Source organism: Epargyreus clarus, unplaced genomic scaffold (assembly GCF_041222505.1).
Source record: "Epargyreus clarus isolate Ecla_fem2 unplaced genomic scaffold, WU_Ecla_fem_2.2 ptg000018l, whole genome shotgun sequence".
Taxonomy (NCBI): Eukaryota; Metazoa; Arthropoda; class Insecta; order Lepidoptera; family Hesperiidae; genus Epargyreus; species Epargyreus clarus.
In genome coordinates, this window is record NW_027332226.1 from 12,699,768 (window position 1) to 12,722,792 (window position 23,025).

Here is a 23,025-nt window from a genome sequence, read left to right on the forward strand (position 1 = left end):
GTGGCAACCGCTGCCTATGAATATTTATATACAACTTCAGACAGAACCAGTTTTACCAGACACCGTCTGAAACTGAGAAACTAAGGATTAAAATATTATGTGAATATATATATGTGGTCACCTCATATGTAAATCAGCCAGCATCCACAGTATCCACCGACACGTAGAACTAAGTACTTAACGCTAGATATAAGTGTTGTGGTAGAACAAATTCTGTCTAAAGTCTATCACAGATGCATCATCACTTTTGAGGGCTAAGATGGTCAGTTTATATGAAAGTCATCCGGTATCCACAGTATCCACAGTAACCACACCATTCCACTAAAATGTAGAACCATTTCACGCTAGAAATAACCATGGTACCTTCTCAGTCGACCCATAGTTATTCGACCTTCAATTCATTTTTTTTCTAATCATTTTCATTTTAAAATTTGAGCAAACGATCTTAACTGTCACAATATAGTGTATTAATTTGTCATTATAACGATTTCCAGACGACCCCGTACATTCCTGAAGGAGATAGCGATGTCAGCGGACCGCTTCTGGTGGGACATCCTGGCGCTGACCATCTCCCTCCTGGTGCTGCGGACCCTCGCCTTCCTGCTGCTTAAGTGGAAACTCAACGCTGTTCGATAGATCCAACACATAGATCTATTCCAATATTTAGGCGATGCATGAAAACCATAGACAATTTGTCTTTCACGACCGATATTAATATTCAGTCTATCCAATGTTTGCTTATCATAGAAAAAAAAATATTTGTAGTATACAAAAATTAACAAATGCCGATCTTTAGACTAAACAATGGATAGATTGAATATTGATAACGAGAGAAAGATGACTTAACTAAGACATAAATGAACAGAATGGTTTTATCTAGACAAAGTAACAAAGACTATTGGCCCGTACACATTAGGTCGGCCTGATAGATTAATTATATTTCGCCGAATAAGAGATCATGCTGTTCACATTATAATGACAATCAATATAGCAGTCTGATTTAATGTGATCAAAACCTGCTCTCCGCATAAATGGATTGATGGTATTGAGATTAAAAAGATCAAAATAAAAACAATAGTTATTATACTTACTTGATTTTATATTGATTATGTAAAAAAAAAGATTTTTCAAAATTACACTATAACAAATACCTAGTTGTTATCGTTTTTAGTTCTTGATAAGACGCTGTTTATACTATAATATTATAAAAGACCAAAGGGTAATGGTAGCAAAAATATTTTAATATATTATTATGTATGTTTAATGTGATAAGTTCAAAGGGTGAGTATTGTCTTAAAGTAGATAGATATTATTTTTTAACGAGAAAATAAAACAGCGCTACAATGAAATACAGCGTGTATTTTTAACTGAAATGTTAAAATATTCAAAATATCAGCTTTGGTAATTACTATTATGGGTAACAAAGTATGGTAATTAATTAATTATTAACAGATTTTTTTATTATACGTATCAAATTGCAACTGCGACATTAAAAATGGGTCCTAAATAAAAAAAAATAAACTGTGATAATTTTGTGCTGTTTGAAAGAAAACTCTTGCCTGCAAATGACATGGTCGTTTTTAAGAATAATTAGTTATTTATTATAATTTGCAATTTATTATAATAAAGTACTTCTTTCTTTTCAACCAAAAAATATTTAATTGTAAAAGTTGTCGATGGCTGTACTGTTATCATAAATAGAAACCAAATTACATCATTCCACATTTTTACTCTTTTTAACACTCACTGGTTTTAGAGTAGATATAAAATTAATTATAATACATTAGTATAGAAACATAATATGTTTACATAAGAATAGTACCTACCATAAATGTAGGAGTGAAATGTAATAACCATTTGCGTTATAATTATGTCGTGTGCTGACTGGATATCAAAAACAGTTGTAAATTATCGGTTTTCCGTGATTTATGATTTATTTATGAGTATTTTCTATCGCAATAAATATATATTTTTTTGCTTAGCAAATACTGAACAATAATTCACGAAAACCATTGTAAAAATAAGAAAACAAGTGATGGTTGAATATTCCGTAGTGATACTTCTTTAAGCGCGGTAGGTGAATATGTAGTAAACCACATATATTATAATATATGGTGTGTGGTTCGCGTTACAATAAGTTTGCGTCTATAGCGAAAATCGAGACATATAATAGTTTTAAATACTTATTGCATCTGAATAAGCATATTGACATGACATTTCCCCACAATAATACATTGATATCATGAATTTATTTCATAAATTAAGAATTAAAAGAAAGAAAGAAATATTACTTGCCGAGATATTGTGCGTCGTTTTGTTGTTTCTAAAAACCTATTATGTTCTATATTTACACTAATATGTACGTTTATAAATAATCGATGTTATAATTTTCTAAAGAAGTATAACTTCTGATAAGATAGAGTACGTAGATAGAGAGTACATAGATACTTTTAATAAAAAAATATGCTTTCTTCTTCAGTCAGTACACGATTTTATATGCTCAATTTAGTTATTTATTTTTGTAAGTGAATAAAATATATACAAATAGTTTAGCATGTACTTAGTTCTGACGGGTCGGAGGGCCTTATTAGTTCCTTTGTCGATATTTAATTACATATTAAATGTTTAGAAATGTAGGTTTGTTATATTTTTCATATGATAGTAGGTGCCATGACAATGGTCTTAGTATATATAAACTATTTTTTATACCTAATAAATTGTTTAAAATTAGGTATTGTTTTATTTAAATTTATCATCTGTTTACCACAACAAGCCAACGGAAAACCAAATCTCTCATAGCTTCCAGATATTTTTGAAATCCGGTGTGTGGATTTGGTTTGTAATTTATAAGTGCCTTCGTAGGCCTAACATTTTTTTTATTTCAATTTAAAATTTGAACCAATACCAATGATCAACCTTATAATATTTTATTCAATTAACGTAAAAATTCGAAACTTTGTAATTGAAGATATTGAAAAATCGCTCTTGTAACTGACAAGGGATAACTGTTTTAGAAAATCGCCACAATCACAACAAAGTTTATCTGACTATCTTTTAAAAAACCCGGTTGCTGTTATTGAATAATAGACATAGCTACATCGATTCATAATCATATAATCAATTAATTGTCACTTAAATCAAACGTCTCTAAGTATTTATTACTAATCTTAAACGTACTAATCTTATTTTTACAGTAATTTTCCTTTTTGCGTAATCTTACTGTATCTTCTTAGTATAGATTACTCACTCCTAACAAGAAAATGTACCCAGTTTTGAGAATTGAAATAGTTGCGTAAAAAAGATTTGCCACGTCTCCGTGCTAAAATGTCCCTAAAATATTTTTAATAATTATTTATTTATTATGTAAATTACGCAGTATTAGTTATTTATTCGTAAATTTTCTCTAAAAATGTTTTTATTTGTCAAGCATTCAAAAAAAGAACTTACTAATAAGCCATTTGTGGCTTCATTCAATTTCAAAGCGGCGAAGTATCTTTATATATGATTCCCGCGTAAAATACAAGTCTCGCGCCAAGCGCGTTCTCTTTCTTGTTTTATGCTTATGCACACAATCGTATAACCCATACAGCCAATGACTATATAAATGGGCACTTATTATTATGAAAATAACACATCATGAATATAGCACAGAATAATTAATTAAAATAATACTATAATAAAATAATTTGAATATATTGCTAACAATTAGAATGACGATTACTGCGTTCTTTATGTAGTTAAGAATTTTATCTAATACTAGCTGACCCGGCAAACTTTGTACCGCCTCAAAATCTATTTATCAAATATATTTCATATAAAATATAGCCTATGTTACTCGTGGATAATGTAGCTTTCGAATGGTGAAACAATTTTTAAAATCGGTCCAGTAGTTTTTGAGCCTATTCATTACAACCAAACAAACAAACAAAGTTTTCCTCTTTATAATATTAGTATAGAAAAAAAGACGATATATAGGTTAGATATAGACCAACGGATATAGAACAAATAGATCAGTAGTTATACAACAGGTACCTAAACAAAAATGACATATCCGTCATTGCCTTCGTAATAAAAATGATGGTTTCAAAAATCCATCTAAGTGAAGGTCTTATTGTAATATCTCCTCTATCCGCACATTAAACAAAATATTTTTAAAGCAAATTTTTATAAAAAATACTGTTTTTGTATAGTTTAGTCGTCAAGGGAATATTTTGCGATATAGTCATAGATATACTACTAATAAAGACGATTAGTAGTATATTATAGTAGTATATTTTTTGATAGTAGGGTAAGGTTACGTTAGTCGTACCCGCTAAGATATATATTTTTTTTATAATATAAGAGTAGCAGACGAGCATGCAGTCCACCTGATGGTAAGTGGCTACTGCCGCCCATGGACATCTGTAATTAACCCAGATAGGATCAGATATTCCTACCTGAGGTCGGCCACAGATGCGCCGCTACCCCTGAGGACTAAGCTGGAACGCCTCGGAAAAGTCTGTCTCCCTTACCACACTCTTCAATCCGGAACACAGCAGTGCCTAACACTGCTGTTATTAGGTAGAAATAGGTGTGGCGGTGGTGCCGCCGGAGTCGAACCACAAAGGGTTCTACCACCTTCACTTCTAAGTTTTCATTTCTAAGTTTGAATAAAGCTTTTCTTCATTTCTAATCTCCTGCTTGCAAGTATATCATCTTATTTTGAGAAAACAAAATGTTTAGCGCACAAAGACAAAAATGTAAATAATTTCTAACAAAGCGTAAGCCGTACAAGGTACTACTTAAGAATTCCTTATCGGTAAGACTTAAGCAACAACACATCAAAATTTTGTAAATAATTTTACTGACATATCCTATAAAATATTTACCATGTTATTATGACTAAATGAATAGTAGAATGTGTCAAAAATAGAAAAGAATCACAGAAATTAAGTAACTTAACAATCGCACTTCCCTTGAAATTGCTTACGAATGAACTTATTTTTTTAGTGAAAACATCGACAAAAATTGTTTCTTTTAATATTTTTAAATCAATGGTGCCGACATGGTGCCCAGTTATTTTTATTTACTCGCACAACTAACTAGTATACTTTGAAGCACCCGAGTTCGCTTTTTGTACATTGGAGACTAAAATTGCTGTGGTACGATTTAGGCGCTGGTACGACTAAAGCAACCTTCCCCTATTGCAACACACACACTAACTTAACATAAATATTTCTATATCAACAACGAACATATTTTTTCTATACTAAGCATATTCTATATTCTATTTTAAGCAGTTTTCTTGACTAAGTATCGATTCATTTCATCTTAATTTTCTGTGTTTTCCGTCGTCCCCATATGAGGTCAATGATGCACCACTGCGTCATGAAGTAGAATAGATATTCGATGTAGGAGTAGAGTAGGAGAACTAGCCGCTTATGGCTATCCAGAACATCAATCAGTGTGTATATTGACGACCCGTTCCTGTGACTCAAGAATAATCTGGAAACAATAATTTAACACACGTTATAGACGTCTTTTGTTATGAGACATCCCCAACCTAATATAAAATGTATTAAAATACAGCTATCAGACATCGCCAACATAATATAAAATATATTAAAATACAGCTTATAACAAAATAAAAAGTAAGTAAGAATTTTCTGTGGTTCTACTCCAGCGGCACCACCAATATTTTGCCTAATAATAAGCGCTGCTGTGTCCTGATATGTCTCCCTTACCAAACCATACCATACTTACAATCTTTTAAAGTTTTGTCGAGGGAAACATACTTTTCCGTGGCGATTCATATTAGTCTTCTGGTGCACGCATCTGTGGTCGACCTCGTGTTACAAAAAATCGTGCGCAGTATTGGGGTATTACAGTCAATAATCATGCTTTAACTTGATTACTCACACAGCACAATAAGTAGAGAAGAAAGCGGTCATTAGCGCCAGTCCTGGCAGTAAACTGTCAGGCCGGCGACGTGGCACCAGCAGTAGATCCAGCACAACGACAACCATGGACACTGAGTGGAGCGAGTGGTGCGCCCAGGCTGGCAGGTACTCGAATATCTTCAACGGCGCTATCAGGCTCGGGTCTTTGTTCCATAACCGCCAGAAGATTATGTCAGCGTACTGAAAACACGATTTTCTTATAGAATCTTGTGTCATTGGTACCAAAGACGCATGAAAGCAAGAAACATCAACGCTAAAGAGATGTCTATATTCATTTAGAAGACGGTATAATCATTCGGAATGTACTGCAGTGATAAACCTAGTGGTTAAAACTTGGTTTCTCCGTGGAAGGGTCTGAGGTTCAAATCTCAGGCACGAACCTCCATATTTATTTCCAATAACAATGTTAAGTGCTGATGTGTTCTGATTTGAAGGGTGCGCCGCCACAGCTGGACTGCGTGCCTATTTACTACTATTACATAAGAAATACATAAATTTGTAATAGGTGCACACCTATTTCTACCTAATAACAGCAGTGTTAGGCGCTGCTGTGTTCCGGTTTGAAGGGTGTGATAAGGAAGACAGACTTTTCCGAGGCGTTCCAGCTTAGTCCTCAGGGGTAGCGGCGCATCTGTGGCCGACCTCAGGTTGGAATATCTAATCCTATCTGGGGTTGATTACAGATGTCCATGGGCGGCAGTAGCCACTTATCATCAGGTGTACCTACTGCATGCGCGTCTGCTACTCTTTATTATAAAAAAGGTGACTTAAAAAAATCTCAAAAGTGTTTAAAATCCACCAATTCGCACTTGTTCTTGGACCACGGTCACGGTGGACCATGGCCTATACCTTTCTCACTCAGACCAGTGGCCAGCGATACAGGACTGAACTAATTGACACGTACCATGATAGTAGGGAAGAGGATACTGGTCATCACCAGATCCTTAGCCTTCCTCACCATGATGACTCGTCTATCGTCCCCCTGGCCCCGCTTCTCCTTCCAGTCGCAGTACAGACATGCCGGGAAGTACGCCATAGTAATTAACTGCAATTATAGGAGGAAAGTATAATAGTCTATGAATACACTACCACAGTATAATTAGGTGATGTGGGGAATTGAAGTTCAGTTGAAGAAAAAGTATATACTCGCGCCACACTTCTATACAAATAAAAATTGCGTGTCAGCTTGTTCTATCAACATAACTGGAATTATCTTCGATCAATAATTGGTACTTCATTTTATCGTCAACAATAATAATAATTGATTAAATTTCGTTTTAAAGTTTACAAAGACACTGAATAAAAACATATCTTTTTCTGTACACGCGAAACTAGAAATAGAATTTTAAACGGTTTTTTTTTATTACAGAAGTAGCATATGAGCGTGCTGTCCAGATAGTGGTAAGTGGTCACTGCCGCCCAAGGACATAAATAAAATCGACCGGAAGTATTAGTGGTATTAATGTCCAACCTAAGTTTAGCAATGGATACGTTGTTGTACTCGAACGCAGAGTTTACTGCTGGACAAACGTAACCAAACTAACGCAGCAACTAACTAACCCACACTTATCTCAAAAACTTCTTAAAAATCAAAAGATCTTATTCAAATCGATTATCATTAATGATTTTTGGGTTCCACAACTTATCACTTACTTAGCTCTATGATTGTAAATACGATGTATATTGTACCTATACTTCATACGTCTTATCTTTTTATCACTTCATATATAAATCTATCAACCTCCATTTTAAGACGATGTTGAAAAAAATACGATCCTCAAAGAGAAACAATAATAGTAATTTACAAATATATACAAGATACGCGCGAAACACTTAACCACAGTACAAATACATACTTATATAGTTCCTAATACTGTGAGTTAACCCTTCCTAGTAGGCAGTTGGGTAAAAACCGTTATATGGTAAATAAAAGAAAATACACTACGCCGCTAAAAGTTTCTGATTTCACTGCGACCATCGAGAAATGGGTCCATTGTTCTCAAGCACCCCCAAGCGCTTTACACTTAGTCAATTGTGCCAGCTCTATACCATGTGGACTAAACCGACTAAATATGAAAAATGTTTTTGAACGAACGAAGCGACTTTTTATTATCAATACATTCTTATCCCTCTGCTAGACCCAGGTGAATTGATCTTTGAAAGGTGGTACAGGAAGAAATTGTTTGACCGGGAAGGTATGACGTACCACACTAATTTCTAGCCTGAAACAGTTCTGCCAATTGGTGGAAGGTGTGGATGCCGGCTAACTTATGTAATATGAGGTGATCATCAAAGTCCTCGGGGGTGGCGAAGTATCTTTTTTTTTTTATTTATTTTCTCTCATAAGGTACATTCACACATATATTATTAGTCTGCCAAACTGTGTAACAGTTTGTCGGCAGTGTTCCCGTGGATAGGGATAGTTGTACACCTTAAAAGATACAATATATATATCACAAACCACTACTTGTTAACGCATTAAAAATTATACAATACATGAAACATGCACACGCATGTCATAGACCAGTAATTAAAAATGATACAATATATGAAACATGCATACGCATATTAAAAATGATACAATACATGAAATACATCTGTGATCAAGTTTGATAGAACCCCTGTTATATATGGAATTGGCTACTGATTTCCATTGACTATGGCCGCTTACTATCAGGACAGATTCAATCCTATTAAAATTAGTTTAATACACTTCCTTTTTACTTTTATACATAAACATTTGATTTTACCCACGACTTAAGGAAAACGGACCCACTAAATCTGTTCCCCACTCCATTATATGCCCACGGTAGATTTAAAAAGCTCAAACTTCAACAAACAACAGCAACAAACAATCGAGCTGTTTTTAAATAATAGAATATTTATGTGGAAGGTAATTACATTTTTAAGTTAACGTAATTTATAATATAAAATAGATATTTACATAAATTAAATTTATAGTTACAATTATTTATTAAAAAAGTTACAAGAAGCGAAATAATTATCTTTAAATAATGAATTAATTATATGTAATGACTTCAAAAATAATATTACGTCATCGGGTATGAATTACGAGTATAATATTTTTGACACAATAATGTAAATATTTATATTATCTAGGGTTAATTATTCCATTTGCATATGAAATAATCAAACAATCTATTTTATTTCAGACAATTGCAACACACAATAAATACAAATTTGTTATATATGTGTGATAAATGCTTTTTGTCCAAATATGTATGTCTGTAACTCTGTAGTGTTACTTTGGATTCAAACACGGATCATTGCACGCGAGGTCGAATAGCATAACTATCAGGAAGTTATAATTATTTAATTTTTCAAATTATATAAGCCTTACGTCTCGGTCGGTTTGAGCTCACACTCTTGCCGCCAGCAACCCCAGAAGCCCCCATTTAGTCGCCTTTTACGACAGGCAGGGGATACCGTAGCCCTATTCTGGTCCCGGAACTACAGGGACAACGTCTTGCTTGTGCCTGCATCTTAACTGGACTACAAAATTCTTATGCAATTTACGTTATCTGGCTGTTTACTTATTAACTCAGAGTAAACAATACGAAATCGACCCATTTAAAATATGATAATTAAAACGATAGGACAACTGAACTGTCTGATGATAATGTTGTGGATACCAGTTGAAGATTTTTATTGATAGACAATTAAAACAAATGATTAAAATACTTATTGCTAAATTACTCAGAACTAATATTTACCCACTATCGTTGTTAAAACTTAACATGTAGGTACCATTTTTTTTGTTAACGAGGGGGAATCCTTCAAAAGGCTTGTTGGAGAACTTCGGGATCTTTCGACCGAATGAAACCGGAGTGCTCCAAGCGCGATGCCCCGATCGGGCTCTGCCCTAGGAGAGCAGTTTTCCATCTGGTGTTCACGACAGTATGCGACCACACATACCGCCGACCTTGCCAGGGTCGCTTAATGGACGGTTCGAGCTCCCACTCTTGCCGTCCGCAACCACGGAAGCCCCCTTTTAGTCGCCTCTTACGACAGGCAGGCGATACCGTAGCCCTATTCTGCTCCCGGAACTACAGGAACAAACATGTAGGTACCAATCTTTCGTACATAAATATTTCATATATGTATTTACCAACTTATGCTGGTATATTTACCGTAGTTCGGCTTTTACGGTAACATAACAATAAAAGATAAAGAATTATTTAGTACCCTCCCTCCCTCCGTTGTTTTCGACAACTATTGTTTACCTAAAGGTCGTGGAAGATCACAACTTCTCCGATAAGGTCGCCGATTAGCCAGGGCATTCACCATTTGTTTTTGTTTTGTTTTTATCGAAATTTATCAATACATGCAACTTTATTGTTCACCAAATGATAAATACTAGTAGTATGTGATAATACAAAGAAGTAGCTATGATGCAGCCGTTTTGAAATGATAGTCTTTTTTTGTTTGAAGAAGTATCAAGGTTTGTAGAATCCTTGTGGTTCGGCTCCGGCACCATCGCTTCACCTTCGGACATCAAAGTTAAGGGTTGCTGAATTCTGGCGTGAAGCTTGTCGTAAGGAATCATACTTGTCGGAGGAATACCAGGTTAGTCCTCATGGATAACGGGGTATGGGGTGTAAACAAAAATTACGATAAAAAACTAAAAGGTAAAACGTAAAAACTAAAGGGATGTCATGTATTTTTATAGCTGGTAGGGTAACAAATGCTAGAAATAAAACCTTGGCCGATTTTATTTTACTACTAGCAGAACCCGCGGCTTCGCCCGCGTAAAAAAACTATGATATGACATACAAATAACTGTTATCGTAAATTTGTACCTTTAACCAAAAAGGGGCAACTGTTTTGTTAGTAACCTATCTACATTTTTCCATTTCTTAGTTTATTAATGATAACTAGTACAATAATACTATATCTCATCGTCCCCAGCAAATCCTAATCAAACCAACTCACGTATGATTTGTCCAAATTAGTATCCGGTAGATTGATTAGGCAAAGTCCTATTGTATCGATACTGACAATGATTTAATTCATGATCCTTGAACGCACTGACACGTTTCAATTGACAATGTCATAGTCATGATAAAAACTAGATATAGTTGCAATTCGGTGAATAATTTATTGGTCTATTAATTGTACCACGGAAATAGATAGATAGATAAATCATTTATTTAACCACAGCACGAATAAAGATTCTCGAAGGTTACACTAAGAAATAGTGAAATTTAAATGTTAAAGTTTATAATTTACTGAATAAATAACTCGGTCATCTGTTCAAATAATTAAATTGATGGTTGTCCAAAGTGGCACGTTCGTAGATAAAGCGAAGCGAAATATAAACGTATCTCTATGGGTATCGAATTAAGGTATCGTATTAAGTAATGCCATTCTCCATTGTACCGTCATCAAAAAGTGCCGGGTTTGATTTCGGTTCAGGCATTTTAGACAAGAATTCTGCGTCTCGTACTCATTTATAATCCACGTGATGTGGAATTCACAGCAAACGCGTAAAGGATTTGGGTTTGATCCCGGCTAGGTCAACATCATAGTTGAACCAGATATCTCAGGTTGGTTGTCGACACCAATTTAAATAATACAACTGTTGTAGTAGGTCTAAGGCCACTAGGTTGGGTCGAAAGATCATCTTGATATTCGCCGTGATATGAAGACGCGATGGCGTGGAGGTAACATTAAAATGACATTAATGTTACCTACACGCCATGACTGCTAAAATACACTTACGAAATAGCAAAAGATGGTAGAATCTTCTGTGGTTCGACATCGGCGACACCATCGCCACACCTATTTCTACCTAACAACAGCAGTGTTAAACACAGCTGTATTCTGGTTTGAGGGGTGTGGTAAGGATATAAGTACAATGATAAGGCAGCGCATAATGAGAACTAGGTAAACCTTGCATAAGTATTACCTAACTGCTTTGTACACTGCATACAAAACAAAATACATAGGTAATTAATTAATAAATCTAACACTGAAGTATCTAACGAACTGGAACCTGTATTATAACATTAATTATCAATTACATTTAAAATTCATCTTAAAATTTCATTTCAGATTTATCTTCTTAGGAAGTTAAAAGACACATTTATAAGATATTTTTAAAATTTATTGATTTCTGCGGACGAGCATGCCGTCCACCTGATGGTAAGTGGCTATTGCCACCCATGGACATCTGTAATCAACCCCAGATAGGATTAGATATTCCTACCTGAGGTCGGCCATAGATGCGCCGCTACCCCTGAAGACTAAGCTGCAATACCTTTGAAAATTATGTCTCCCCTACCATACCTTTCAACCAGAACACAACAGCACTTGACGCTTCTGTTGTAAGGGAGAAATAGGTATAGGTATAGGTATGCTGGTGATGCTACTGGTGTCGAACCACATAGGGGTCTACGATAGGACTCCTGTCCTATACAAAAAGTCCAACAAATTGATTAATTAATATCACGTGCACTTCATGCCCGATTGCTATAATAAAACACAGTTTTATAAGTACTTGTATTTTATATAGTAAGTGTGGAACCTTATAAGGAGAGTTCCCACGTTCTACGCTGTCCTCATCCATCATAAATAGAAAGTTTCAAGAAACTTACATTGAACCAGCACGTTAGAAGTCTCCATCGTAATATGAAGTACGCACTCACTCTAGGATCTCCGTCACTAGACATATCAATTGAAAGGATAACAACAGCTGCTATAACTAAATGAATAAACGCCACAGTGTAAAAACAAAGCCGTACGTTCAATAACAACTCGCTGCTTTTGACCATATTTAGCGGGTGATTTGAAAATCGAACAAAGAAATCAAACACTCCGACCGTCGCGGTAAACCGCTTGCGGAATTAGTTGCTCTGTGATAACACCGTCGTAGGCGCGTGGTGGCGACCAGCCGAGTGTCGTCCAAGTGCGCGTAACTAAGCGCCTAATTCGTCGGTCGGGAGAAGCGGTCATAACAATGATTCTTGGTTCTCGGCACAAATCGAGATAACGTTTGTATGCAAATGCGTTTGAATGATAGACTTGCACTATAACAACTGACACAGGTACACGCCGCCGGCACTACGAGCGTATGAATACATTACGTATATACATGTAAATAAACTGTTCGTCTGTTCATAATTTCAATTTTTTTCGCTAATACAATAAAAGTACTTTGCGTCATAACAAAATATCAAAATATGAGTCCTTTGGTTATGGTTTTGTGAATTATATTTGGAAATGCAACGGCATTATTAACTTAGCTACTCGTATAAAAGTGTGAACCTGATTATTTATGCTCATTATTGTTATCGTCGTTAATAAGAAGCTTGGATATTAACGATATCACATTTTTATAACGTTACATTAAAGTAATAAGTGACTCATTTGATACTACAGTTTAAAAACAGATGCGGGTAGGTGAAGTGGGGACGACACCTTGGCGGCGCTCGAATTAACAGAGAGCGACATTCTGGTCGGAGACTTCAGCAAGAGCAGTCGAATAACGGAGATACTTGTGTAGTTATAATACTTCTAATCACTAGTGTGAACTTACTTACGTATAATTGTTATATCGTTACTCTGTACCGTTTATGTGACTATATTATTACATGACTTCAAGACCTACAAGATGAGTTTTATTTCATCAGAAGTGTACAAGAACCAGCTCACAATCATGGACGGCGATTCGTAAGTACGAACATACTTGACACAGGAATAAAAACCGTGAGTTAAAACATTATTATGTCATATGTGAATTCATCTTGGTAGAATAAGTAAAAATGGGGGTAGATAAATGTCGTTGATGTAAGGGAAAACTCATTTGAATTAAGAAAATGGATAGATTGAGACTAGTAATTCAATGAAATGTTAATACCCTCTGAAAATGATATACTTAAATTTTGTGAACAAACTTTACTCTTATCAAATTACTTGTTAACATTGTAAACTGAGGTGTTTACTTCAAAATAAGTGCATTTTCTGTGAAGAAGTGTCTAAAAGTAATTTTGCAAGGCAGTTCTTGTGGTAAATCTGTCCATTTGGTTAAATTCTGTGGTGTAAAAAGTAAATCCTAATTGTTCTAAAGTTACACCTACTTTGAAATATATAGAAATACACGTACTTATGAAAATATTTTAAGGATCTTTAATCTTAAATGTCAGGCTTTATAGATATGGGAACCTAATGGTTGTTAATATAGGCTAATGTACGCCAGAAATTGCATACAGGTTAGATTTGAATTTATTTTTGATAACTTTTAATGTTTCAAACGGGGTTTACGTATATGCGGTTGTTTTTATTGTATGGAAGGGACTATGCGGTAGCAACAAACGCAGTTACAGAGTACAGTATACCTACTTGATATAAGTGACACGTTTATTAAGTTGCAAAATTTTGATTATTCATAATTGTACAGAAATGTATAATATCTACGTGGTACATATTTAACTGCCTGCAAAAAAGTATCACGACCACGGTATTGAGTGGCTGAGTGTACCCAGGAGGGAAATGGTAAATGAGTTTAAGGTTTATTGTTTTTTTTTTTTTGGATATTAATTGACTATATTTAAAAATAAACTTGCATTCACATCTACATTGTTCACATTTTCATTTTATAAATCAATGAAAGTTTCCTTTTGATTTCATATACTTGATACGTAATTGTTATGAAAGAAGCATACGTACGTTGCCAAATTTAGATTTCCATCAATTCTAGGCGAATTCACGCAGTACTGTGTACTACTGTGTTTTGACTCCCATAAAGTATAAATGCACATTAGTTAATGATCTATAAGAAAACTGAGAAACTTATGCGCAGCGGTCTTTGGAATATTATATATAAAAATATCTCTCTTATCTCCCATTCTACTTCAGACTGACTCACTTATACATAATATTAAATGTCTGTTTTAAATTTAGTATGCAACGTTTCGTTTTGTATTAATATTTCTTTACATCTCGTAATTTTAAATCTTTAAATTTCAATTTGAATTTGACACATTACACGTCCTTTTGGTTTGAAAATTGGGCACTATCAAATACTGGTAAATGAAGTTTGTACCTTAAACGTTGAGACGCTTAGACTATCGATATTATCAATTATGTGAGCCATTTACGAAATGATAAACGGGATCCACTTTGTATGGGATTGAGAATAAATTATTTTAAGTAAAATAATAATAATAATAATAATAAATTGATGCTTTTATAACTTGAGCTTAGTTCTATTTACAAGTTACAGCAATTAAGTTATTATACGTATTAAGTGAGAAACGGTCACTGAAGCCTACATAAATTTAGATAGTCTCTTGTATACCATATTTAAAATGAGTCTTGCCTGCGACTTTGTTCATGTGGAGTCAGAATATAATTTGAATTGCATTTTTAAAACGAGTCTTGCCTGCGACTTTGTTCATGTGGATTCAAAATATAATTTGAATTGCATTTTTAAAACGAGTCTTGCCTGCGACTTTGTTCATGTGGATTCAAAATATAATTTGAATTATACAATGCCCTCTGTCAAGATCACGGAGTACGTTAGTAATTTGGAATTGTCCATTACCTGGTCATGTAATGTTTTTTAAAAAAAAATGTATACTTTTGACATCGACTTCGTAGTTTTGGTTTTAATGCATTTTCAAATATACAAACCGACAGACAATTTTTCTTTTTCAAATATATTCGATGTAAACACGTGAAGATTTCATTCTTATTATATGTATATCATAGCCAAATGAATAATAATGTAATCAAATAAAAGCATAGGTACATTTCGATGGGATTTTCTTATACAATAATTTACTTTTCATATAAATTTCATACGGTTCACAATTGCGTCATGTCTAGGTTTTCTCTATAGAAACATCGAGCATCTCCTTGAGAGTGTTGGTTGTAAATGATACATATTATATTAATATAATCTATATAGATATTACGCACTAATATAATTTTTATTACAAACTATATAAAAGTCAGGTGAAGCCGAGGCGTTTGAAATATATATAATAAATATGAATTGTTCGGTAATAAGGTGTATCATAAGATAGTTTGACTAACTGTTTGTTTGGCTGGCTGGTATAAAATCATGATCAACTTTAATAGACCTTTTTCAGGTCATAGAAATTTTAGGTTGTGATTGATAAGGAGCCACATGTTATGTAAAACAGTTATAGTTTTAAATCTGACGATCGTGATGAGACAAAATTAGAATCGGACAAGATTATTAAAATCATGTCATGTCATAGGTATTTCAAAATTTTTAAATAAATCTGACCGTTCAAAGTAGGTAAAAATCGAATTCAAATATTCCGTTACATACATACAGGTCAAGTTAATAAAAGCGTGGCAAAAATAAAAGCGTGTTTAAAAAAAAATCTTTTATCAGTTGTAGACACAAATAAGTATAGTTAAATAATGGCCGGTTTCTGAAGTCATTTTTCTTGGTAGGTAGTTTACGAGTGTGTATTCAATAACACTATCCGTTTGATAACTACCTACGGAAAAAAAAATCCGCTTCCGAGGAACTCAATGTAAGACAAGGTCTGTTTAAACTCCGTTTAGATTAACGGACCATTTTAATGTGTTTATTCTTTCCATAACATTATTTGATTTTTTTTTAAAAACGACGTTTGCGTAAAGTCTAGCAAATCTTCCTTAGTATAATGCATAACTTTTACAGTAAAATAGCCCAAACTATAACTTCCTTATGGGAATCTTAATTTAAAACTTTTGGTGAAATAAAAAAAAAAAAAAAAAGTTAAGTAGTTAAGCCATACACAATTGACAAGTATGTCGCTGACGTGAACGCATGGGTCCTTTGCTTTGTTAATTAAATTTTGAAATTCATGTAATAGTATGTATTATTATAACTGAATATAAATTCAATTTAATGTAATGAAATTTCTTTCTGACTTTCAAAAGTGGGTTATGTGGCCCTACTTTGAAAGAAATAATTTGAATTTGTGATAAATAACGTAAAAAAATTGGGTTCATACAACTTATACGTGTTATATTGTGTGAAATTCATGGTTAGTTTACCATTATTTAGTCTTTAACTTTGATATCATTCATTTCAAATATTCACGATATATTATTATTTTGATACTGCTTCATCAGTTGATAAAAGACGTACATTGGAAAGGCAACTATTTGTATAAAATAACATTGTAATAATTAAAAGAAGTACTAAGTAGTAATAAAATAATTTTATAATAGTATTTTGAGTCGCACAGATTCATTTAGTGGCCAACTATAGATCTATCTATCTATCAGTATAACAGTTATTGAACAGGTTGTTGAGCATTCCGAAATGGACTAATAAGATAAACGTCGTTATTCTGATGCGTAACTTTATCGAATCAATAGTTGTTGAAGATTTAACTATTGGACTTAGAATCCAGACATAAGTAAAGTGGGCAGCTAGATGTTGTCATTACTGTAGGTGTAGGAAACTTTTTTTAGTTTGATTTTTATTTATCTGTAGTTAAGATGGATTAGTGCAGATGCCTCGAGCAGTGTAATGTTCGCGGGTGTCTCTTGGTGATGCATATGGTTGGGTGTATGTATGTATGTATGTTGGGTGGATGTATTACATTGAGTGAATATTGCATTTTTAGAGTAAATTTGAGTTGAGCACTGGCCGAATGTTATCGTAAACAAGGTATAAAAACTGCGGTGATACACGACTAGAGTGATCCTATATGAACATCACCTAGTTTAAACCGTGTGTTTTATTATTTAACAATGGTCTAATGCATTCGCTTCAATACCTGTCGCGCATATGACATTTATGTAAAGAGTCCTTATGAACTATGCCTGCAACAGAAATCCGTGGTGAACACTGTTGGGGCAGATTTATAACCTAGGTAATACACAACTAGTGTGATTCTATATGAACATCACCTAGTTTAAGCCTTGGTTCGGATCAACAGTTCGGGCTTTTTACATGCGAGTCGGTATTGCAAGAAAATGCGTAGAGTTTAAGCCATGTTTTTGATAAACAGTTCGGGCCTCTTACGTGCGAGTCGGTATTACAAGAAAATGTGTAACTCTTCTGGACTTAGGCATTAAACAACTGGTTTTCTTTTGCAGCTCTTGCATCAGACCATACACGATCGAGGACGAACGTGTGAGCAGGACGGCCGAATGTTATCGTCGTTAATAAGAAGCTTGGATATTAACGATATCACATTTTTATAACGTTACATTAAAGTGATAAGTGACTCATTTGATACTACAGTTTAAAAACAGATGCGGGTAGGTGAAGTGGGGACGACACCTTGGCGGCGCTCGAATTAACAGAGAGCGACATTCTGGTCGGAGACTTCAGCAAGAGCAGTCGAATAACGGAGATACTTGTGTAGTTATAATACTTCTAATCACTAGTGTGAACTTACTTACGTATAATTGTTATATCGTTACTCTGTACCGTTTATGTGACTATATTATTACATGACTTCAAGACCTACAAGATGAGTTTTATTTCATTATTCTCATTAACATGGGCGTTAAGGGGTAAGATGAGGGTTTAAGTGGTCCAGATTTCCTTTAGCATAGTCAAGAAACAATTCCAAAAAATATTTTGTCTATTTATTTGTTTTTTGATGTGAAACATCTATAGCCCTGCCGCACGTAAAACCGATTTCTGGCGTGGCGCCGCATGCCGTATGGTGTATATATACATAGTCCATTGAAAAGTTACATTTGGGTATGCATTTGTCAGAGGACGCAATTTTATTTTTTTAATGTGTAGGGGGGGTCAGTAGAAGCTTAAGTTCAAGTTTGTGGGGTCGGCACCCTTGTCCCCCGGCCGCCATCTTGGAAAAGGGGGTGCAAAGGGTTTTCGCGCTGTATCTCGTAAACTAGTTACCCTACAGAAAATTTAATCAAACATAAAATGTAGCAAATTAAATTTCCTACAATTTTATTTCTATTACTTTTTATCGTCAAGTGACCAACAAAAAAGTTATAAACAAAAATAAATGAAAATTTTGTAACAAATTTCCTTTTGGAGGTTATAACTTTTTTTCAGTTCATTTTACAATAAAATGACATCACAGCAATTTTGTAGAGGGTTTTTCAACGAACAATTTCCTCTATATAATTGTTTCATTTTATTTATTTATCTAGGTTTTACCGCGCTCCAAACTTGAACGGATTCTCGAATGCTCATAGGGATGCAATAAAAACTAAAAATTAGGCTTACTTTTCTATCTATATTTTTTTTATTCATACAATTTATTATGATCTTAACATTCCTATGCTATTATTAAACTATGTTTGACCCTTTTACCCACCACCTATGAGGTAATCCACGGGTAATTTCTAGACAAAATAATGTTATTTATTATTATATATTGAAAAATGTCTATCAGTTATTATTTTTTCATTCCCTTCGATGGTCCAGGCTGCGAGAAAAAATCTGAATCAGTATCCGAGGTGAATTTTTGTAGTATAATGGGAGTTGGTATTGGCGTCATTGTCGGTAATTCATCTTCTAATTCATTTTCTTCAAGTAATGTTGATATGTCCACGATGTTGCTGCAGCTTTCACCACCGCACGCACTTCCACAATTTCCTTTGCATCTGCAAAAGATTAATTTCATAAGCTCGGGGGGTGCTGGAGGCTTGGAAGCTTGGATTGGCATCCAAAATTTTCCATGCTTTTTCCAGCCCCATTCTTCTGGATCACAATATTTACCGAGCCATAACTGAATCTGGTGATACACTCGGAAACTGTGGAAACGGGCTGCATCTTGTGTTGGAGGAAGTGAAGAGAGATTAAATGCATTTTTTGTCACTGTCTTAGCAAATCGTTTGTATCGCAGAGTGTCTAGAGTATCGTCTTTATTTCCGCCATATAAAGAGACGAAAAAACGTTCGCCAACAACACTGAGTAACGATGACTCGACTTTCTCACTCATAAATAATTTAGTTCCACTTGCTAACTCTGGATGCTTTTGCAAAATTTTTATAAATTTGACTTTGCCCATGTTATACGCTGCTGACGTTGTGTCGCATCCTGAGAAGGCATGGAGAAACAGTAAATTCTCAGCTATTACGTCGTCATATTTAAAACTTGAAGGACAGTACAATTGTTCGGACGTACGCCCTTTTGAAGGTTTTAAAAAAAATACATTTGTTTGATTCCTTCCTAATGCCGTCAGCAATACAAGGATGTCGATGTCTTCTGCTATGATTGTCACCGAATCATATGACTGTGATGCAGCAAGCGCACAACGGACGATGACTGCATCTGCATCCGATTCAGCCTGGTCGACAGTAAAATCCACCTCTGATAGAGTTACCTCATAGGTGGTGGGTAAAAGGGTCAAACATAGTTTAATAATAGCATAGGAATGTTAAGATCATAATAAATTGTATGAATAAAAAAAATATAGATAGAAAAGTAAGCCTAATTTTTAGTTTTTATTGCATCCCTATGAGCATTCGAGAATCCATTCAAGTTTGGAGCGCTGTAAAACCTAGATAAATAAATAAAATGAAACAATTATATAGAGGAAATTGTTCGTTGAAAAACCTTCTACAAAATTGCTGTGATGTCATTTTATTGTAAAATGAACTGAAAAAAAGTTATAACCTCCAAAAGGAAATTTGTTGCAAAATTTTCATTTATTTTTGTTTATAACTTTTTTGTTGGTCACTTGACGATAAAAAGTAATAGAAATAAAATTGTAGGAAATTTAATTTGCTACATTTTATGTTTGATTAAATTTTCTGTAGGGTAACTAGTTTACGAGATACAGCGCGAAAACCCTTTGCACCCCCTTTTCCAAGATGGCGGCCGGGGGACAAGGGTGCCGACCCCACAAACTTGAACTTAAGCTTCTACTGACCCCCCCTACACATTAAAAAAATAAAATTGCGTCCTCTGACAAATGCACACTAAGGCCTAAAAAATGTAACATTTCAATGGACTAACAGTCTATATGCAGTAGTGTGTACGGTGTGGCGACGTGTCGCCATGCGCAATCGAATTCAATAAATAGTCATCGTTATCTGGAAAATAATCGTAATATTTTATTTTATCATTATGACATATTTAGTTCCTATCACAATATGTTCTTTTCTGCATATTACTTTTACAAAATAATGTCGATGTTTCACATCTGCCAGGCGTCCCGTGACGGCTCACATTTTTTTTCAGTGACTGTCGAACCTATGCCACGCCTCTACTTGGACCCCACCGTCATCTTAAAAAACCAGGGTCATAACAAGGATATCATAGCTAGGATACAATGAATAAAACCTCAAACAATTAACACATTAAAATGGATTCATTCGTTTTCAAGCTACGATTCTACAGACAGACTATTCGAATTAATAATACATTTTTAATAAAAAAAATATTAAATAACCTAAAAAAGATTTTATTGCGTTTTTCTCATAAAACCATTTCATTCGTAATATTGACGCTTCCGCCCATAGATTAGTAAAGATTACTCACTCCTAACAAGAAAATGTACCCAGTTTTGAAAATTGAAATAGTTGCGTAAAAGAGTTTATATCACGGCGTGCGTAAATGGACGTTTTACGCACGCTTCGCGTGCGCAAAACCCCCATTTCCGACCCCGTAATATAAAATTTTATACAACACGCGGACGAAAAATGTTTTTCTGACTCGTGTGATTGCAGTCCTCGCCTGCGGCTCGGCCTGCAAACTCACACTTGTCAGAAAAAAATTTTTCGTCCTCGTATTGTAATGTACTATTTGCTACGTCTCCGTGCTAAAATGTCACTAAAATATTTGAAATAATTATTTATTTATTATGTAAATTACGCAGTATTAGTTATTTATTCGTAAATTTTCTCTAAAAATGTTTTTATTTGTCAAGAATTCAAAAAAAGAACTTACTAATAAGCCGTTTGTGGCTCCATTCAATTTCAAGGCGGCGAAGTATCTTTACTAATCTATGCTTCCGCCATATTGAATTTAGAATGAAGTCACTAATCTAATCACCCATTGTCACTCAAACCAATGGTGTATTAATTAGTAAAAGTTCACCTCATTACATTGGGGTTAACTGAATTAAAATTCAGTTGCAAGATTTGACCCTCACATACGAACTAACAAGTTAAATACAAGCTTGTTAACACAAACGGATCCGTGGGATTTGGCTAGGCATTTACTAATACTGATCAATATTGACGCGACAACGTCTTATAATTCGATGGAGCCGGCTGCACGCACCAAAAAATATAGTTTAAAAAACTAAAGTACAGTATTGTTTTATTTATACTGCTGTTCACATTAAGCATCCACGAAGCGTCATAATTATAAGGATGTATGTTGATCTCTTTCTACTGAAAAACGGAGTTACTCACTGACAAACATACAAGTGAAGCTAATATAAAGCGTGTAAAAACATAACTCATGCGGCGTTACCTCGCTCTGAGGCGTTCCATTTAAGGCTTGAAGTGCAAGCGAGAGCGCGGGATGAGCGACAAAGAGGCACAATCGTTTGAAAAATGCAACCATTCCATCAGTATTTTCTTGACGTTGTCACGTTCAACTATCGTCAGTAAACCGACTTTACAGACAACCGATTTTTTTAACAATAATATTCATGTTGAAGTCACGCGTACAGTTTAGTCAACTTTTATAGTAGATAATAAATATTTAAACTGATAATTTGTAGTGCAGTAATATCTATGTAGATAATAAATACATACTATTAAGAGAGAAGGGAGGGCCACTGGGGCTCCGCAACCGAGAAAAAAATCCAAACATATATTTTTTTTCAAACCAAATTAAGTGTGTCTTTTTTCCGAACAGTGTTGATATAATTTTATTTGCCACCAGTAATTTTTCGAGAAACTCGACAGATTCCTTTTAATTCGAGGAAATAATTAGGGGCCTCAACTGTTACGTCGCCCCCGGGCCTTCACATCACAAAATCGGGCCCCGACTACAGCAAACAATATATTGACTCAAAGGCCTACTACGCTAATGATCCGGGTTCGAAGCCAAGATGTAATTGTATATTTTTTTGATTAACCGTGCTACATTTCTTTTATAATATGTATATCAAAGGTCATGCAGATTCAAGTTCTAGAATTTAAA

The 23,025-nt window shown here is 34.4% G+C and overlaps 2 protein-coding genes across 2 annotated transcripts in view; one reads left to right on the forward strand and one right to left on the reverse strand.

The window, feature by feature from the left end:
• The window catches only part of LOC140749599 (ATP-binding cassette sub-family G member 1), a 52,504-nt gene extending 50,910 nt beyond the window's left edge, over positions 1 to 1,594 (forward strand). The window contains exon 11 of the mRNA XM_073082706.1: positions 495 to 1,594. Coding sequence (XP_072938807.1) covers positions 495 to 636 — 142 coding nt within the window. The 3' untranslated portion in view covers positions 637 to 1,594. The remainder of the gene's footprint in view (positions 1 to 494) is intronic.
• Positions 1,595 to 4,696: 3,102 nt separating this feature from the next.
• Positions 4,697 to 12,996, reverse strand: LOC140749618 (androgen-dependent TFPI-regulating protein). Its single transcript, XM_073082725.1, has 4 exons — positions 12,557 to 12,996; positions 6,844 to 6,984; positions 5,899 to 6,119; positions 4,697 to 5,484 (listed from the first exon to the last, which is right to left on the reverse strand). Exons 1-4 carry the CDS (start codon positions 12,731 to 12,733, stop codon positions 5,301 to 5,303), a joined length of 723 nt encoding a protein of 240 aa, XP_072938826.1. The 5' UTR covers positions 12,734 to 12,996; the 3' UTR covers positions 4,697 to 5,300.
• Positions 12,997 to 23,025: the final 10,029 nt, after the last annotated feature.